The sequence below is a fragment of the Megalobrama amblycephala genome, linkage group LG13 (assembly GCF_018812025.1).
Source record: "Megalobrama amblycephala isolate DHTTF-2021 linkage group LG13, ASM1881202v1, whole genome shotgun sequence".
Taxonomy (NCBI): domain Eukaryota; kingdom Metazoa; phylum Chordata; class Actinopteri; order Cypriniformes; family Xenocyprididae; genus Megalobrama; species Megalobrama amblycephala.
In genome coordinates this window covers 24,615,946-24,635,007 of record NC_063056.1, presented here as the reverse complement: position 1 = coordinate 24,635,007, position 19,062 = coordinate 24,615,946, and the positions used below count along the sequence as shown (strand labels likewise).

Sequence of the window (19,062 nt, the reverse complement as noted above, 5' to 3'; positions counted from 1 at the left end):
GAATCAACATTGGCTTGGCTTTTCGAGATTGAAAATAAATTCCAGCCAAGGAAATACCATATCTATTAATGGATATTGCTGTAGTAACATCTTCAGCTCAGCTTGAGACCCTTTCCATCTAAACTGGTTATATCTCTTAAGCCTATAAGTGAATGTTTTCATAAGTAGGATAGCCATATTCATCCACACAGTCAAGCAGAGCCAAAGCACAATTAATTTTGTTTTGTTTTTAACCACTAGAGGGCCAAAAGTTACATGGTGTACCTTTAATGTTTTTAAGTTTAATGAGGAGCATTAATGGATATTGGTAAATTGTAAAAGTTAAACAAAAAAAGGATAGGGAAATGAGCATAAACAAATGAAACATACAATACTGACCAATATCAATAAATTAAAACAATATCTAAAATCAACCTTGTGCATTCTTAAATATAGCCAAAAAATATTATAGCAATCAGCAACAATCATAGGTTGATTTTCCAATCAGTCATCTACGATAAAACTCTCATATAGGCCAAATTAGTATATATGGGTAACAAATGTCAAATGGCATAATTGCGCACCTGATTATTCAAATCTTTATATGCATTTTACAATAAATGTTACGGTTGTTTTGGCATTACCATCAGTCTTCTGTACACTGTAAAAAAGAATTGTTGGTTTAACTTGAAGTTACCTGGTTGCCTTAAAATTGAGTTCATTGAAATAAAAAAATTGAGTTAATACAATGAAGGTGATTGATTTAATCAACAGAAACTTAAAATATGTTATCTGAACCACATTAATTATCCAAGTTGATTTGACAAAAGAAAATTTTTTTGTGATAAATCATATAATTTTACAGTGTCCGATTAGCGTGTTTATGTCATAAAAAGAGTATATTAAAAAAGTGCAACATAATGCTAAATAAACCAAAAATAACATTTTTATGGGCATCTTGTCTTTCACGTTCAAGTTACATATTTGCTCACCAAGTGGGTGACTTCTGTCATTGTTTACATTTATGAAGTACATTCTGATATAAAATTTTATGAAGATATTTAAACTTGTGAACTGCTAATATGACACCTAATATGTATAGAACCCATATGACATTAAGGACAAGCCCAAAAAAGGAAAGAATGTGAGTATATCTTGATTGATGGTAATATGTCATCACTGCAACTGAACCTACAAACACACAGTATTTCTATTATTTGGAATTAGTCTGTATGTCATTACAAAATAGTCCATTCCCAATGATTAGTCTGACTATGAAGATCTAATGTATTCCACATGAATTCCAGATGCTGTTTTCTGTCTGAATGGACACTATGTCTCAGTCTCATGCCATATCTCCACGAAGGGAAAATGGACTTTTAGATTTTGTTATGTGACAAAGCAAAGTCTATACATGCCATTCACAAAGAAACTTTTAAATAGCATTTGCAGTGTTATACTTTGTCAAAATTACTTGTTGCTTGCATTTAGATACCAGTTCTGTATTTGTATGTCATTGATATCTTCCACTCACAAAATAAAGCCATCTTGTTTCACAGTCTTAACACAGATAAAACCTTTATGTAGTTGCATTAAAAAAAAAAAAAAAAGACAACGCATGTTTATCATTTACCCAGTCTCTGGGTAAATCAGGTTTAGAGCAAAAACATTAATTTATTTCTACAGAATAACACAAAACAGAAATATATTATTAATAGAAAGTGTGTTAATGCCTTAAAATATGACCTAGTATATATATATATATGTCTTAAGAATCGAGTGGAGAGGACTCCCACAACCATATGAGCTGAAGAGTAGAATATGAACAACGAAACGTCTTTTTGTAGATCTGCTTTCTGAGCCTTCTGGTCCACTTGAACCAGGAATTATTCAACAAGTCACAAGTGCTGGATTTCCATATCTGTCTGCACACTTTTACATTCCCTCAACACTCCATCATTGTCTTTCTGTAGCCTTTATGTCCATGTCCCAGAGAAGGATGAGGATTGTGAAATACTCCTGGTGTTCAATGGACACTATTTTTTCCTCAGAGCCTCCACTTCATCCTATAAATATTAAAATATTGTTTAATAAGTTGTACTTTGCATTAAGGGAAGACTAGCATTAAGGTGAGACTATATTTAAATTTGACAGTGTAAAATCTACAGGTAAAAATCTGCATCAGGGAAGAAGAGATAGTTAAAGTCAATTTTTAAAGTTTAACATTTTTTAAACTGCCAGATATACAGTACTGTGCAAAAGTCTTAGGCACGTTAGTATTATCAGAAAGAAAAAAAAATGGTTTCAAGTCAGTTATTTACATCATTTGCTGTAGTGTATCAGTAGGAAATATCAGTTTAAATTTCCAAACATTCCTTTCGCCATTAATTGTAATGTAATTGTATGCACAAGGAGTCTGACAACAGCCGGTATTCTCCACATGGAGATCTGATATCACCATCATTGAGTCCATCTGTGATTACATGAAGAAAAAGAAAAAACTGACAGACTAAATCCAGGAGAACTGTGGCCGTGTCTCCAAGATGCTTGAAGAAACTTTCCTGCAACACTACAGTACTGTGAAAAGTTTTAGGCACTTGTGTAAAAATGCTGTAAAGTGATTTTTTAAAAAATACTGTTATAAATAGCTTTTATTCATCAATTAACTTCTATTAACTAAATCAAATCAATATTTGGTGTGACCACCCTTTGCATTTAAAACAGCTTTTGTCCAGGTACACTTGCGCATAGTTTTTCAGGTAGCTTTGCAGTTAGGTTTCAATAAAATCTCACTGGATTATTTACAATTAATGGCAAAAGGAATGTTTGGAAATGTACACACACACACACACACACACACACACACACATATACATACATATACATATATATATATATATATATATATATATATATATATATATATATATATACACACATATACATATACATATATATATATATATATATATATATATATATATATATATAGATATAGATAGATAGATAGATAGATAGATAGATAGATAGATAGATAGATAGATAGATAGATAGATAGATAGATAGATAAAATATATTCCATTCCTTTTTATCAATAACAACATGAATTAAATATTACATTATATGTCAGGGTTTCCAATTAAGCCATAAAACATTTGAAATAAAAAAAAAAACATTTTAAAATAAAAACATTTACTAAAAAATATTTTTAAAAAATATTTGTTTACCTGCATGTCATGTGACCAATCTAATTGCAAGTACGTAATTTTTGGAATCTGATTACGTAAGATTACATGTAATCAGTTAGTACTCAGTACTGCATGCAGAGGTTTGGAGGTTCTATCAGGTTGAACAGGTTGTAGTTTTAACTCACTGCTGCTCTCTTGAGGATGAAGACGGTACTTTTGTGCACAATAGGGATATAACAAGCATGTTGGATTGTGCCGTTGGATGTGTGACCCTCTTGTTTTGTGCATAACACAATGTGCCTTTATGGGTTGCTCTGAATGTGGAAGTGTAGTGCTCTTCTGATTTTAGGCTAAAACAAATGAGCCCTTATGTGCCATTGGCAACTTGATTTAATGTGCAATATAGTATTTATTTAACTGGATTTATTTAATTTTATTTTTTTTAACTGAAATAGCATTGATATAATTGAACGAGAATCTCTGATGTAAAAAAAAAATGACTTCTATTTTTTTCTCTTTTACAAGTTTGTTTTAGATATGACACTTTTTTTATATCCACAGAATAAACTCAAATCTCACCACTCACCTGTAATCTCATGCGTTTTTCCGTCTCACCCTTCAGTTCATCTTTAATCTCTTTTATGTCTCTCCTGGACAGGAAAGAGGAATGTTGCAATAAAAGAAATGTGCGATACGATCATTCAGGTGTAGTCAGGGGTTTCTACTCACTCATGCTGTGCTTTGAGGAGATCCAGTGACATGCGGAGATCTTTGAGTTCCGTCAGCACAGAGGCCAGTGATGCCGTCTCCTCCTGAACCACAGCTTTGCCTTCAGTCTGTGTCTTGGGTGGTGAAGTGCTCTTAGTTACTTGTTCTGTCTTGGCAGGAGGAGCTGACTGAGGTTCTGTAACCTGTGAAAAAAAAAAAACCAGCAACTGAGCAACTGAGGGATGAAGAGGGATTTAAATCCTAGGGCAAATGGTTGCACACTACAGTTCAAAAGTTTGGGGTCAGTACTTTTTTTGTTGTTGTTGAAAGAAATAGATACTTTTAAACAGCAAGGAGGCATTAAATTGATCAAAAGTGACAAAAAAATAAATAAATAAATAAATTCAAATAAATGCTGTTCTTTTAAACTTTCCATTCAAAGAATCTACTGTTTACACAAAATAATTAAGCAGCACAAATGTTCTTAACATTGATAAAAATATGAAATGTTTCTTGAGCACCAAATCAGCAAATCAGAATGATATCTGAGGGATCATGTGACACTGAAGACTGGAGTAATGATGCTGAAAATTCAGCTTTGCCAACACCGGAATAAATTACATTATAAAATATATTAAAATAGAAAACACTCATTTTAAATTGTAATAATATTTCACAATATTACTGTTTTATTGTATTTTTGATCAAATAAATGCAGCCTTGGTGAGTATGAGAGACCTCTTTCAAAAACATTAAAAATCTTACCAAGCTCAAACTGGTATATATCAGATGTTTAAGGAGATGTTTTATAGACAGAAATAATTCCATAATGTAATATTAATTTTTCAACCTTTGGTAACACTTTAGAACAACTTTCATTATTAGACCCTTAAAACATGATATAAAGCTTGACAGATCAATGGTTCATGTACCTTCAAATATAATACCATAGGCCTATATGAATTACACTTTCATATATTTGAAGGTACATGAGGTAATCTGATCTGAGTAGCATTATATAATGTAATTAATGAAAGTTATAATAAAGAGTTATCCAAACCTCTGGAATATTTTGTGGTAATCCATCTTTCTCTTCTGAAGTTTCATTGTGGTCAGTTTCATCTGGAACCTTTATGAAAAACAGATGTTATTTGGATTATTTATCAAGACATTAGACTGAATATTTAACTCGTTATTTAAAAAGAATTATTATAATATATAATTTTTATAATTATATTTAATCATGATTAATTATTTTAATTGATTGACAGCCCTAATTTTTGATTTTCCTCATTTTTATCATCATTCTCCGTGCACCTCCCCAGACATGCTTTGATTGAGTGCTGTGTCTTGAAAAACACAATTTTAATTAAACATTTTTAAGCTTGATTCATTAAATTCAGAGCAGTCTGTTTTGTTGCAATTCATCTCTTAAACTAAAAGCCAATCAACTCAAACCCTGAAGCGTTTATGAGCGTCAATGTCTGTGCCTGTGTGTTAAGCTCACTTGTATGGCAGTGGCGAGGGCTGTTGGAGGTCTTCTCTGTGGAGGTTTGGCTCTGTTGGCCGTGGGGTGGCTCAGTTTCTCTGAGGACACGTCTACACCGTCAAACTGGTCAGGGGTCTTATCTTTAACATCCTTATTGTCTTTAACCTCTTTCTGTACTGGCGAGGCAGGGGGCTGTTGTTTCGGTGAGACAAGTTGTGGCTCTTCAACATTTCTAAGAGGGGGAAAATATGCATTATGAATATTACACGTTATGCATTATTGATATACAATATTTTAAAATACATCCGAGGACCTTTTAAGTCAGGGGTGTCCAAACTCGGTCCTGGAGGGCCACTGTCCTGCAGAGTTTAGCTCCAACTAACCACAACAAACCTGCCTGGAAGTTTCCAGTATGCCTAAAAACCTTGATTAGCTGGTTCAGGTGTGTTTAATTGGGGCTGGAGCTAAACTCTCCAGGACAGTGGCCCTCCAGGGGCAGGATTGGACACCCCTGTTCTATCCAAGTACTTAAAGGTGCCCTAGAATTAAAAATTGAATTTACCTTGGCATAGTCAAATAACAAGAGTTCAGTACATGGAAATGACATACAGTGAGTCTCAAACTCCATTGTTTCCTCCTCCTTATATAAATCTCATTTGTTTAAAAGACCTCTGAAGAACAGGCGAATCTCAACATAACACCGACTGTTACGTAACAGTCAGGGTGTACGCCCCCAATGTTTGCATATGCCAGCCCATGATCGAGGCATTAGACAAGGGCAGAACGTCTGGATCTGTGCACAGCTGAATCATCAGACTAGGTAAGCAAGCAAGGACAACAGCGAAAAATGGCAGATGGAGCAATAATAACCGACATGATCCATGATAACATGATATTTTTAGTGATATTTGTAAATTGTCTTTCTAAATGTTTCGTTAGCATGTTGCTAATGTACTGTTAAATGTGGTTAAAGTTACCATCGTTTCTTACTGTATTCACGGAGACAAGAGCCGTCGTTATTTTCATTATTAAACACTTGCAGTCTGTATAATTCATAAACACAACTTCATTCTTTATAAATCTCTCCAACAGTGTAGCATTAGCCGTTAGCCACGGATCATAGCCTCAGATTCATTCAGAATCAAATGTAAACAATATAACAGTATACTATACTCACATAATCTGACGCATACATGCAGTATGCATGACGAACACTTTGTAAAGATCCATTTTGAGGGTTATATTAGCTGTGTGAACTTTATGCACTGTTTAAGGCAAGCGCGAGCTCCGTGGGCGGAGAGCGTGCAATTTAAAGGGACCGCAACCTGAATCGGTGCATTTCTAATTATGCCCCAAAATAGGCAGTTAAAAAAATTAATTAAAAAAAATCTATGGGGTATTTTGAGCTGAAACTTCACAGACACATTCAAGGGACACCTTAGACTTATATTACATCTTGTAAAAAAACATTCGATGGCACCTTTAAAATACATAGATTAGAAACAAGCAGGAAACACTAATTTTCTCTGCACTGAAATCAAAATAAACATCAGCATCTGTAACATGGTGACTATGCTATAAATTTGTATCTAATGTGTCTTAAAGCTTTTTCAAATAATGCAATTGCATTGATTTGTTTTGGAAAATATTAGATTAACTGTTAATTGACTGTAATGTCTTAGTTTGTACATGCAATTCTATCAGAATGACAGTTGTTTCTGTAAGCTCTGCTTTGAGCACATGGCAGTTTCTGTTTTTTTATATGCTCACTCAGAAAAACAGGAAACAGGCAGTTTGAGTTTGTTTAGTCCCTCAGCAACTCATAAAATTTCCATCGCTCTTTACAAGACTGAACATTCACAGGCCCTTTAGAGTAACACATAATGCTAAATGATTATCTAATGTGGAGGAATTCAGTCCCTCAGGAAAATAACTGATGGAAGGGAATTTTATTTCATATGAAACAGTGAAAAACATTTGTTTCAGATTTCTTATGTATTTGGTGTTACTGTGACGAGAGTCTCATCACAGAAGGTTGCATGCTCTAACATGATTTGCTAAGGCATCACTTACTTTGGTGTTAGTTTTATGGGCTTCTCTTTGACAGGTGGTGGAGGAACAGGTGGTTTGTGTAGACCAGGCAACTTGATTTTACCAGGCGGGTCACTTCGAAAGTCTTTAGTGTCTGGTTTCTCACCTGTGTGCAAAGACAAGTGATAAATACCATGCTTATTGAAGTAATAAATGTTATACATATGTAATATAAATAAATATTTAATAAAACGTTTTAGGGTGTGTTCACACTTGTAGTTCAGTTCTCTTGGTTCTTTTGGTCTGGACCAAAAAATGAAAAAAAAAAAAAACGTTTAGAAACTAAAATTACAAAACAAAAAACACAAAAAAAACCAGCTTTTATTACGTATGTTTTGTGACGGAACTTACTGAACATCCAAAAAAAATATGATGCTTGCTAGGCTAAATGCACCAATTATTATTATTTTTTTTTTTACCAGCTAAGATTTATAACCTCCAGCACCAGGAATTCCTCCGTTGTGCACAAACGAAAATCTGCTGCAAGAAGACAAGGTTCTGATGCCTGTACCAAACCTTAATGGGCAACATCATGACTATGACAAGAAGAATCATGTATGCTTGTGACATCACGTCCTGTTTTTGGTCTTTGGATCATGATTTGTTCATATTTCAGTCAAACCGCACCAAAGACCCACCTTTTCAGGGGTCTCGGTCTGCTTGATTGGTGCGCGCCAGGGTTTGGATGGCAGCGTTCACAGTTATTTAAATGAACCGCAATATATAAATCGCACAAGAGTTTGTTTTAATCAAACCAAACCTGCCAAGTGTGAACACACCCTTAGATGTAAAATTACTCCAGAATATAGTCATTAAGACAGGATGTTATACTTTAAAAAGGTTATTTATAGTGTTCAGATTACTTTTAGTCTCTGTCTTAGGATTTGTATCAGAGCTGTTCTGGTCCATCACTGGCATCTGATTCTCTGAGATATAAGAAGATAAAAGATTTATTTGTTTCCGTCAATGCAACAAACAAATGTAACAGTCACTGTTGCCTCTTCTCAATGTTATTGCAAGCTGAATTATGGCATTCCCTCCCATAAATAAAACAGCCCAAGGCACTTGCGTGGGGTATGATATTAAAAAGGCTTTATAAGGGGATGTTAGATTAAATGATTAAATGGTTACCCTGATGAAGCATTGCTTAGGTTGTGGTTTTTAATGTAACATCCCTATTTTAATAAAGCCTTTTTAATAACATACCCCACAAGAGAGGACATCTTGCTGGATGGATTGCTATCGCTTGTCCAAAGAGTGCCAGAGAAGGCCAGCCAGAACCCTTGAAGCAATTTATGCTCTTTCATACTTTGCCCTTTACACACTTTTAAAAAAACAGCACAAAATAAACATCACTTTGAAGCATTCACACAACTATACAGGACACATGCTGAAGGTCTCAGTGGCATGGGAACATGTAACTTTCCCTGACAAATGAGCAACGGAGCCTGCTGTTTCCTGTGGCTACATACACATACACACACACACACACACACACACACACACACACACACAAAATTCTCAAAAGTTCCCTGAATAGCATTAACAGTAATTAAACTGTGTCCTACAAAACAAAACAGTCCAGATCTCTGTGCTCATTCAGAATCAGTCTCGTGCATTCAAAATCAAACAAGACATTAAAGTTGAATCTAAGACACAATCAAACGCATGCACAGATCTTGTCAGAGCCATAAATATCACATGTAATTATTTTGAGTAAACATCCGCTCTCATACAGAACATTGTTTCACCTCCCATCAGGACCACTATGACAAGATCTTTTCTTTGAAAGCCAAATCTTCAAAAAACACTATTTAAAAACTCTATTCTATGCCTTTTCTAATTGCATGAAGTCATAAAACAAGGGATAAGTGATATCAACTACAAATGCATCTGGAGAAGAATAAAAAATATTGAAGAATAAATACAGTCTGTACATACCCTGTCAGATTTGTCAGTTTTCCAACATCACAACCCTACGCTCATATGGAAATGAAGGTGTATATATAGAGAGCAAAGAGGTGCTCCGCTCTGCCCCTGCCTTCCTTTAGAGTCTTGAGTCATGTCATCTCTTCATGGCCTACTATAACTTCCTGTCACAGCCCCACACAGCTGCATCAGTGTTTCTTAGAGTGGTTTGTGGTAATGTGTTATGTGTATGTCAGACTTAAAAAAATCAGCAAAGAACAGATTTTTGTACTACACTTCCAGGCTTTTAACACCACTTTAACACAGTCACAGAGACAATTCCTCAGCAAAATATATGTTCAGTCTAAAGGAAAAAGGCAGATAGTTTTGCGCTTGAATGCAAAACAAAATGTGAGATAAGCAAAAAAGCCTACTTCCTGTCCTAGATATGAGTTGTCAATAACAGGTGCAGAAAGTGCATTTCACAGTTTGTAGTTTTCATCAGAGAGTTTCTGTGAGCTACCAAACATAAGCTAAATAAAAACAAAATCATTTAGCATAATAATAAGGGCTTGAGCACTGTATAAAGTTCATAGAACAATTATAAAACTTTGTAGAAGAAAAAAACATCTTTTAGTTGTCTTTATTTGTGCATGATGTGAAAATAATAATAGTAATAAAAGTAAAAAACTGAACTTGAACTTCCTCTAGTTAATAAGATTCTTAGCGACGTCTAATACAGATTGTCTCTCATCTCAAATAAGGGAAGTATGTGACTGCTGTGGTTTAGACAATGATGACTTATCCTTCATTAGAACCATAACTCAAGAGTCATTGTGTATATTTTCCACTGATTAATTCCAGCTTAACTGGCATTAAAGTATTTTTGTCCTTTGATAAAATCTATAATAATTATTTGATGGAGACATCTGAGTTGTTATAAAGACACAAAACAGTATATAAAACTCAGATTTTATACAATCAGATCCTTTTTTTTAAGCTTATGGAATATTGGTCAATGATGTGACGGGTCATTTTTTTGTCCAAAGGCCTTAATAGTAATAAAAAACAAAGATATGACATCCAAAGTATGTAAGGTAGTACAACTAGATCACTTTTATTGAATCCAAAAGGTTTTAATTATATTATGATACATATAAAGGTATTTTTAAGATGTTTGAAGTGTCAGAAGGTCATTCGGTTTAACCGTCCAAAGGCCAATACAGCCACTTCATTTATGATTAAAATATCTTAAAATGTAATACATGTATATATTTTTTATTCTGGGATGGTTTTATGACATCATATATCAACATAGTGCAAAATGATATTAAAATTATGTATAGAAGTCACTGCTTTGTTATGAGAAAGAATGTCCAGAAAAATGATTTTTAATGATGTCATTCGGAGTAACCAATATAAAGGGACCATTTTGGATGAAGTCATGCGTTTAATATCATGTGAGTGAATGTGACATCATTCAGAAAGTTACTAACTCTCTCAACTATTTGAAAAATTCATGTTTTCACTTGCTTATACGCATATCCGGAAACATCAGGTCATTCGGAACAACCGCTATAAAACATGGAAAATGTAATATTTTAAAAACTTGTACTAAATATAATATGTTTGTTTGATTGTACTTTTGCTAGCTAGCTAGCTAACGATCTAACTAGCTAGCTAACTGGATATCAGCCTGTTAGCATTGTTTGAAAATATTGCCATTCAGTAAAACCAAAAGTGTCATTCGGTAAAACCCAAAATTTTGGTTAAACCGAATTACTTTTTTGGTGACAAATTTGTCCATCTTGTTAAAAATGACAAAAGCAGTGTTAATTCATTACAAAACCACATAATCTCATTGTTCACACTTAATAAAACTTAAAAATGAGTTATATCTCCATTAGTTTTTTTTTTACACTTTTAAAAACCTTATTCGTCAATGACCAATATACAATTGTATAATGTATAACTTTGAATTGACTTTTGTATATTGATTTACTGATACTATAATAAAGATGGACATAAAAAAAAAATATATAATCACATAAAGACTCACAAAAATCACAAAAAGACTCCCCATGCAGGATACAACCAACAAGTCTTTTAAAAATATGACAACAAGTGCTTAAAGACGGCCTGACATGTGCCACTATGTCGTTCATCTAATCAAACCAGCTCACACACCCCCATAATCTTCTAATGCAACTATTTCTAGCAACATTCCCAGCTAGTGCACGTTTGATATAATCTGACTTGTCGAACCGGCCCTGCCGCTATGACAAATGCTGATGTCTTACCTGCGTGTTTCTGAGAGCCACGTCTCACCGGTGTCTGGCCTGCATTCCCAGTCTGCGTCAGAAACGAGAAATTGTCAGCCAAATATGAATTAGTCCTTTTGAGCAGGATAAAGCTCACACTCTTTTCATGTAGGAAGAATCAAGTCACCGTTTTTAGTGTTCCTCTCCTCTAATGGAAACCTCTGAGTCAATCTCTTTTAATAAGCCCAAAGTAACAGGAAGAAAATACAGCCATGTATAGACCACAGTTAGCTGTCTTGTGTCATCACGGACAGGATCAAGGCATTAAAAACAGATTTAGAACCTCCAGTCTGTTCTACCTTAAAACAAATTAAGCTATTTGTAAACTAAAATGAATGTCCTTGTTAAATCGGTTTTGCAATGTTGACAAAAGGGAGACTCCCATTCTCTAACAGCACACAAATGGGCCAATCATGAGAACATTTCTCTGTCCCACACTCACATGAAGAGTATCCGCTGGGATCACCATGACGAAGTTATCAGGAAAAAAGCCCCTGTGTCCGTTCAGTTCCCCCTCCCACCAGCCATCGTCCTCGGTGGCCTTCAGGGAAAAGAAAAAGAAAATAAAAACACAAAGCTGACTCACTGCCCAGGAAAAGATGCTAACTTGTATATGGGGTATAAACAAACAAATGAGGATGCTGTCAGTTATGAAAAAACATATATCATTCCACTCTATTTTTGTTTCATATACACTACCTAGAAAAGTTTGGGTTAAACAAGATATTTTTTTTAATAAATTAATATTTTTATTCAAAAATAAAATGCAAAATTATTAAGCAGCACCAAGTTAGAATGATTTCTGAAGGATCATGTGACACTGAAGACTGGAGTAATGGCTGGTGAAAATTCAGTTTTGCCATCACAGGAATAAATTACATTTTAAAATATATCCAAATAAAATATTTCCAGAAAAAGTTATTTTATTGTATTTTGTAAGTTATTTAATTGTAAAAATATGTCACAAGTTTTACTGTATTTTTGATCTAATAAATGTAGCCTTGGTGAACATAAGAGACTTTTCAAAACATCTTACTGACCCCAAACTCCAAGAATTTCATGTTTGATTTTTTTTGGGTAAATAGTCATGTAATAATTGAGATATTGTTCAGCCATGTGGTCTTATGCGGTCAAAATGCACCCCTTCAGAATAATACCAGACACAATGATACATTTTGTTTTGGCATACTGATCACCTTGTCAGGGTTTATTATTTTGCTGCAATGACCAGCTGACTGTACATACTGTGTGCCGTATAAATAGAAAGTATTCGGTCAGTCACCAATGACACACCTTGTTAATAACTGTTATGACGTCTCCCTTCTTCAGGTTCAACTCGTCTTCGGCAACAGCCGTGTAGTCGAACATCACCCGACAACATTCTTTTACTGTGGAGGAAATAAATATGCATTCAGTGACCTAAAATGTACTGGCATTGTAATAAACTTATTAGCAAGTTTTCCTTAAAGGATTTGTTCTGGCAGGTTTGGTGGGTGAATATGAAAGCACATGTTTAAAGCACCGCCTTTTGGTATGAAGCCCTTAGGGAAGTCCTTTAAGAATAGATCTTTTCATTCACTGATGACTGCATTAGCATTGTCTTAAGACTCTATGTGTTTTCTTTGTCACTGTCTAGAATAGGAATAGTGTTACTCGGTTCTCTTCAAGTTGAAGAATACAACCTCAAGAACCAGATAAACAACATTCAATTATTTAACAAATGTCAACTGTATGGTATGACATGATTTTAGACTTCTTACTGCCTGATGTTTTTCTTCGTAAACTTGTTCTCTGTTGTACTTTTCCCTGTAAATAATAAAAAGTACATAAATAAAAATGAATAAAAGAAGTATATAATATATGTAAATATAATATATAATATAATAATATTCACCTCTTTATTGAAGACAGCTTCCGAGAGTTTAGGCCTGGCTTTGGCTTCAGTTATCTTGCCATCTGCAGAACATTAACAGGGTTCAGAAGACAGTAGCGAACATAGAGGCCATTCACACAGAACACGTTTTGTGTGAACAGTAGAACGTTTTTTTAAAAGTCAAACTTCTTTTAACTTGAGCGCCAGGTTTTTGGAACGCAGTTACATGCGCAAGATGCTGCAAAAGATGCAAGATGTGAGCGCAAGAGTCAAACACATTCGTCTAGCGCATGTTTACACAGAACAGCAATGGAAAAGTGGAATGGAAACCTATACACTGCCCTCCACTATATCCCCTTTTCAGGACACTACAACGTTTAGAACCAATAGCTTAGCAGATGTTTGCGATAATTCAACCGTTTAATTGCTTCCCGCAGTGATAAGATATTTTCAGCATTTAGTCATTGGGCTGATAAATTTTGGACTCTGCTATTACCATTTATCAACCAGAGCTGTTCCGGTAAAAATTAAGAAACCATTGTGATGCTGGGCAACAAGAATAAAATAGGAGACATTAGTCAAACCTTGGCTTAGGCTAACCAAAATCCAACCAAAACCAATAAAAATCTGATATGTCTGACAGAAACACTCTTCAGGAAGCATGTGTGGATTTTTTCTGTCCACAAAAAGACTTCTTGAGCCTATACTGCAAGATCCAAATACTGGTTTGTCACAGAAATATGGTGGCCAAGTAACAGTTTGCTGTCTTTGCCCCAAAAATGATGGAGGGTACTGTATCAGATGTAGCTAAAAGATGATGCTCATTATGTGAAAGTTTTAGTGTACAAGCTTACCTTTTAAAGGGACAAAGATTTCCCTCGCAAAATTTGACGGGAAGGCTCCTATTTGGTTATTTTTCTTTCCCATCCACCACCCATCTTCAATCTGCCAGACAAAACAGATTCATTTGTATTAAAAAAAGAAACATGACATTGTTTCAAATATAAAAATGTTTAGAAGCATAAACATTTCCAAACATTATATATATTATATGTATTAGACATTAAAAAAACATTGTACTAACCCCAAACATTTTAACAGTAATGTAATTTCAACTGAAATTAATATTTCATTGATTTCACATATATTTACTTGTTTGTTAAGTAGTACAAAATGTACTACTGTAAGACATCCAAACACTTTCAGGATGATACAATATATTTTTATGTAGGTGCTCTGATCACATTGTCAGGGTTTATAATTTATGACAGCTGACTGTGTTTACGTACAAATCAATGAGGTAACATTTCATTTATGTCCTTTCATATATGTCATGCAATTGAGATGACTTGGAAAAAGTGTTCAAATTAACCTGAATTCTCCCTATATATATGGATAGGAGCAGTGTGAATATTCTACTTCAAGAAAAATAATACACATTTGAAAAGACTTGAGGGTGAGTAAACTGTTTATTATTATTTTGGTGAAATATTCCTTTAACGTTCACATAGATGATGAGACTACCACTTCAGCAAGTGTGTAAGTAAACGTACTATACGAAACTTTCCACGTAAAAACAATTTAGCATCATTAAAGTTTTGCTTTTATAGAAATGTGGGGTTTATACCTCTCTGAGAATCTCGATGGTCTCCCCGACAACCAGCTCCAGCTCGTCCTCATGCAGGGGAGCGTAGGGGAAAGTCACCTCGCATTTCCTCGTCTGCACCTTTGGTTTCTTCGCTGGAGCATTGAAGTAAGTGGAAAACATATGAAACATGTCAGCACGTTCAGATGTTCAAACTGAACTGAACTAGACTGCAAAAAGCACTTCTAGCTTTCACTTTTACAAGTAGCTACTTCACTTTTATGACAAGCACTGTTTTATGGAGGATATAGGGCAGTCCTAGCCTATGGATTTTGGTGGGTATAATTTGAGACCGGATGTGGAGGCACAAACCTTTCATTAGCCTACTTATTTTAGTCTGCCATGTTGAAATGCTTTGGACAACTTCAGACACGCTTGTGGAACTAGATTCGGATATAAAAGTTTTTTAATGTGCCATTGAAAAACTCGTTTATCTATCATTTATCTATTACAGATTTATTTTGAAGGAACGTCTCTATTACTGTTGGGGACTTTGATTTATCCAAGCTGAAGTTCATTAAAAAGATTCGTTCAGATAATCCCACCTTCTGCAGTTACTCCAGACCGATCGGCGTATGACAAGTACCGCGAGAGCGATTGGAGAGCATAGGACTCCTTTTGAATCTCTCTCGCGGGATTCATGCTCTGTGTTGCTAATAAACTGGATGTAATTTAAGTTCTCGCTTATATGAAAATAAACTTGATGAACAAGACACCCAAAGTATTTGTTATTTATTTAATTTAATCCAAAAGACGTGTTTTCCCTCAATTTTATCTTTAATATAGACATATTTTAAAAACATTTTAATGACAACAATCACATATCCCATAGAGCAGGGGTCTCCAAACTCGGTCCTAGAGGGCCACTGTCCTGCAGAGGTTAGCTCCAACCCCAATTAAATACATCCGAACCAGCTAATCAAGGTCTAATTACTAGAAACTTCCAGGAAGGTGTTTTGAGGCAAGTTGGAGCTAAACCAAAGCCACTGGAAGACAAGCCTGCAACCTTTAGCAAAAAAAGCATAACGGCTAATGCTAACGCTCTGCCTCTGGCGGTATGCAGGGAAGGAGACCAGAGGCTGTTTTTTGAATGGATGTCAATGGATGAGAGGCTTCACTACGCTGATTGAACAGCTTTTGTGGGGACATAGCTAATCATTTAATTAATCGACAGCCTGTTTGTTAATCTTCAGCATGTTTTACATTAAACAATACTTTCATTGGGAACTATATAGATTTTAGCTTGATAAAAGTGTATTTTTTGTAAGAGAAGGCAGACTAGGGAATGTTGCGACAGGTAGGACTCATTTACGGCATTACAAACAGCAAATGTGCCGCATTACTGTTTAACAGTAAGAACAATAGATGTTGTGTCAAAGCCACTGGAAGGCAAGCCTGCAACCTTTAGCCAAAAAAGCGTAACGGCTAACGCTAACGCTCCTGCTCTGACGGTACGCATAGGCAGTGTGCAGGGAAGGAGTTTTGAATGGCAGGCACTGATGTCAGTGCCATTACACAATAGGCTGAGAGGTACCGCATGTGATTAAGTTAGCCGTTACGCTTTCTCCAATGGTAAGAGACCCTCTCATCTCCCTATAACATACAATCTCTGGCTAAACTCTGCAGGACAGTGGCCCTCCAGGACCAAGTTTGGAGACCCCTGCCATAGAGAGATGACACTGTATGGGAGTTTGGGAATATTCACACAATTTATACACATTAAAACATGATTTCACAGCTTCAAAATCAAACATTTTAAAAGAGAACAGTACATCATGGTTGTTTAAACCAATAAGCATTAAGCTGTGTCATCAGCAAGTCATTTCCCATCGTGCTTTTAATCAGGCTCGAGATGAGCAGATAGGCTTGTTCGAGATGCATCAGGGTTGCGCAAACCTTGGTGTATGACATCAAAGTACCGCGAGAGCGATTGGAGAGCATAGGACTCCTTATGCTTTTGAATCACTCTCGCGGCACGTTGATGTCATACGCCAATCGGTCTGTGCAGCGCCAATGTATCTTGAACAAGCCTAAGCCTAAAATCTGCACAGAACCGATCACCGGTGATCATTGCGAAATGCATGCCGGCTAGAAATAAAGTATTACGACATGGTGTGAACACAGCAAAAGTCACACGCTTCAAATGGGACTTGCAAATGATTGATTCGTTCACTTTTTTACAATTAATTCATAAATACCACCATGGTAGGTTTTTATGTTTATCTTATTTGGTAGGTTTTATAATGGAGACTTACATTTCCTCATGCTTCTTGGCTCTCTGTTGCTGTCCCCTATTAAGTAAACAGGCACTTCCTGTGGGTAGAGAAGAGCCATTTTGAAAATGACCAGTATAGGAACTAGGGGAGCCATGTCAAGACGTAAACATGGCAATTGAAAGAGTGCTCTAACAGATCCAGACCTTGACAAAGTTGCCAGGGAACATGCCTCTCTTTCCTCTCAGATCTCCCTCCAGCCATCCTTCTTCTTTGGCCTTTGAGACGTTCTTTACCACATCTCCTACACACACCGTTAACTCGTCTGGCATCGTCGCCTCAAAGTCTAGAAGCACAAGCACCTCTAAAATGGACAAAAGAAAGGTAAACCCATTAGGGGTTTGTAAATTGGAGTGTTTTATTAAATATTTCAGCTTGCCCACAAGTATCTAAAACACGTTTTAACATTTTTATCCATTCCACAGATTTTCCCTTGAAATCAATGCAGATTTCATCAGGGCCAGATAAGATGTTATTCAGTTGCACTTTGTGAATCACCAGTAAGCCTTATTTTTTATGAAATACTTACCCTAAAGATACATGTTTCTAATTATGTGATAGGCATGAAAAAACATAGAGAAAGAGATAGAAGTGGTAAGATTAATGTGCCTCTCAAGACAGCCATGAACAATGTGTTTCAACAGGCCTACAGGTATGCGAGTTGAACCTTAGTAACTTGAAATCAAGAATGCTTATCAGTACAAAGAGCACTGTGCATGATTCACAGTGGAATTGCATACATTTGATTTCCAAGAAGAAACCCTTTGATTGTATGATTCACCCTTTTATTGAATGATCTAAATGTCAAGTCTCAATGACGGGTAGTTTATGGAAACTCATAAAACAGTGTTAAAATGAGATTAGTGTCTACACATTTGATGACATAAACTGCCATCTCAAGTTTATTTACCAAATATGGAGGGTCGATAAAGACTTAATGTCTGAAATATATATATTTTTTTCTTCATGTATTACAGGGTGACATGAAAATACATGCACTTATTTTGTACATACATCCATACATAAAATGTTAGTAATAATATTAAAATATTAAATATACCCTACGAAAAGCAGCTCATTCTAAATCATGTCACTTATTTATAACTTACTGCAAACGTATCAAAATTATAGTACACTTATAATACTACATTTCCCATGAATGTAGGCTACCGTAAACATAACCCAAATATCACAAACACTACAACTTGCCAAATCATAACAAGACATTATTTTGAATCGAGGCTTAAAAACTCACCCATGGCTCCTTTAAAGCTTTGCTCAGAGCACCAAATCAGACAATGTAGATTCTGTTCGGTTCTCAAAGTGTCATGGAATCCCTGTGAATTACTCAATCCAAAGACAGCAAAGGCTTTCTCGGACCTCCTCCTTCCTAGTCAAACATTAGCATTGTTGAAAAGAAAAAAAAAAATTCCCACCTAGTCAAGACATGTTATACCCTGAGAGAGCGAGATAGAGAGAGAGAGAGAGAGAGAGTATAACAGGTGAGACAGGTTTATGTTGGTATGAGCCTCTTGGTGTCATGTGTCACAGCAAAAATTACAGTAGGTGTTCTCACTTGGAAGGAAT

The 19,062-nt window shown here is 35.4% G+C and overlaps 1 protein-coding gene and 1 long non-coding RNA gene across 6 annotated transcripts; one reads left to right on the top strand and one right to left on the bottom strand.

Annotated features, from left to right (window-relative positions):
* Window positions 1–46: 46 nt before the first annotated feature.
* sh3d21 (SH3 domain containing 21) lies at window positions 47–18,900 on the bottom strand. 4 transcript variants are annotated; one of them, XM_048154046.1, is made up of 17 exons: window positions 18,731–18,900; window positions 17,622–17,779; window positions 17,458–17,515; window positions 15,185–15,297; window positions 14,412–14,502; window positions 13,579–13,640; window positions 13,445–13,490; window positions 12,978–13,072; window positions 12,127–12,225; window positions 11,664–11,715; window positions 8,319–8,381; window positions 7,438–7,561; window positions 5,383–5,596; window positions 4,936–5,004; window positions 3,897–4,078; window positions 3,754–3,817; window positions 47–2,045 (listed from the first exon to the last, which is right to left on the bottom strand). In XM_048154046.1, the coding sequence occupies exons 1-17, from the start codon at window positions 18,732–18,734 to the stop codon at window positions 2,016–2,018; spliced, it is 1,524 nt and encodes a 507-aa protein (XP_048010003.1). In that variant the 5' UTR covers window positions 18,735–18,900; the 3' UTR covers window positions 47–2,015. The 4 variants fall into 4 exon arrangements, with proteins under 4 accessions (XP_048010003.1, XP_048010004.1, XP_048010005.1 ...); XM_048154047.1 differs by lacking the exon at window positions 4,936–5,004 and having other exon boundaries at window positions 18,731–18,898; XM_048154048.1 differs by lacking the exons at window positions 17,458–17,515; window positions 17,622–17,779; window positions 18,731–18,900 and adding an exon at window positions 15,748–15,859.
* LOC125244092 lies at window positions 14,651–15,796 on the top strand. Of its 2 annotated transcripts, none has more exons than XR_007179221.1 (3): window positions 14,651–15,013; window positions 15,168–15,310; window positions 15,657–15,796. It is a non-coding gene; the product is annotated as an uncharacterized LOC125244092 (long non-coding RNA). The 2 variants fall into 2 exon arrangements; XR_007179222.1 differs by lacking the exon at window positions 14,651–15,013 and adding an exon at window positions 15,025–15,096.
* Window positions 18,901–19,062: the final 162 nt, after the last annotated feature.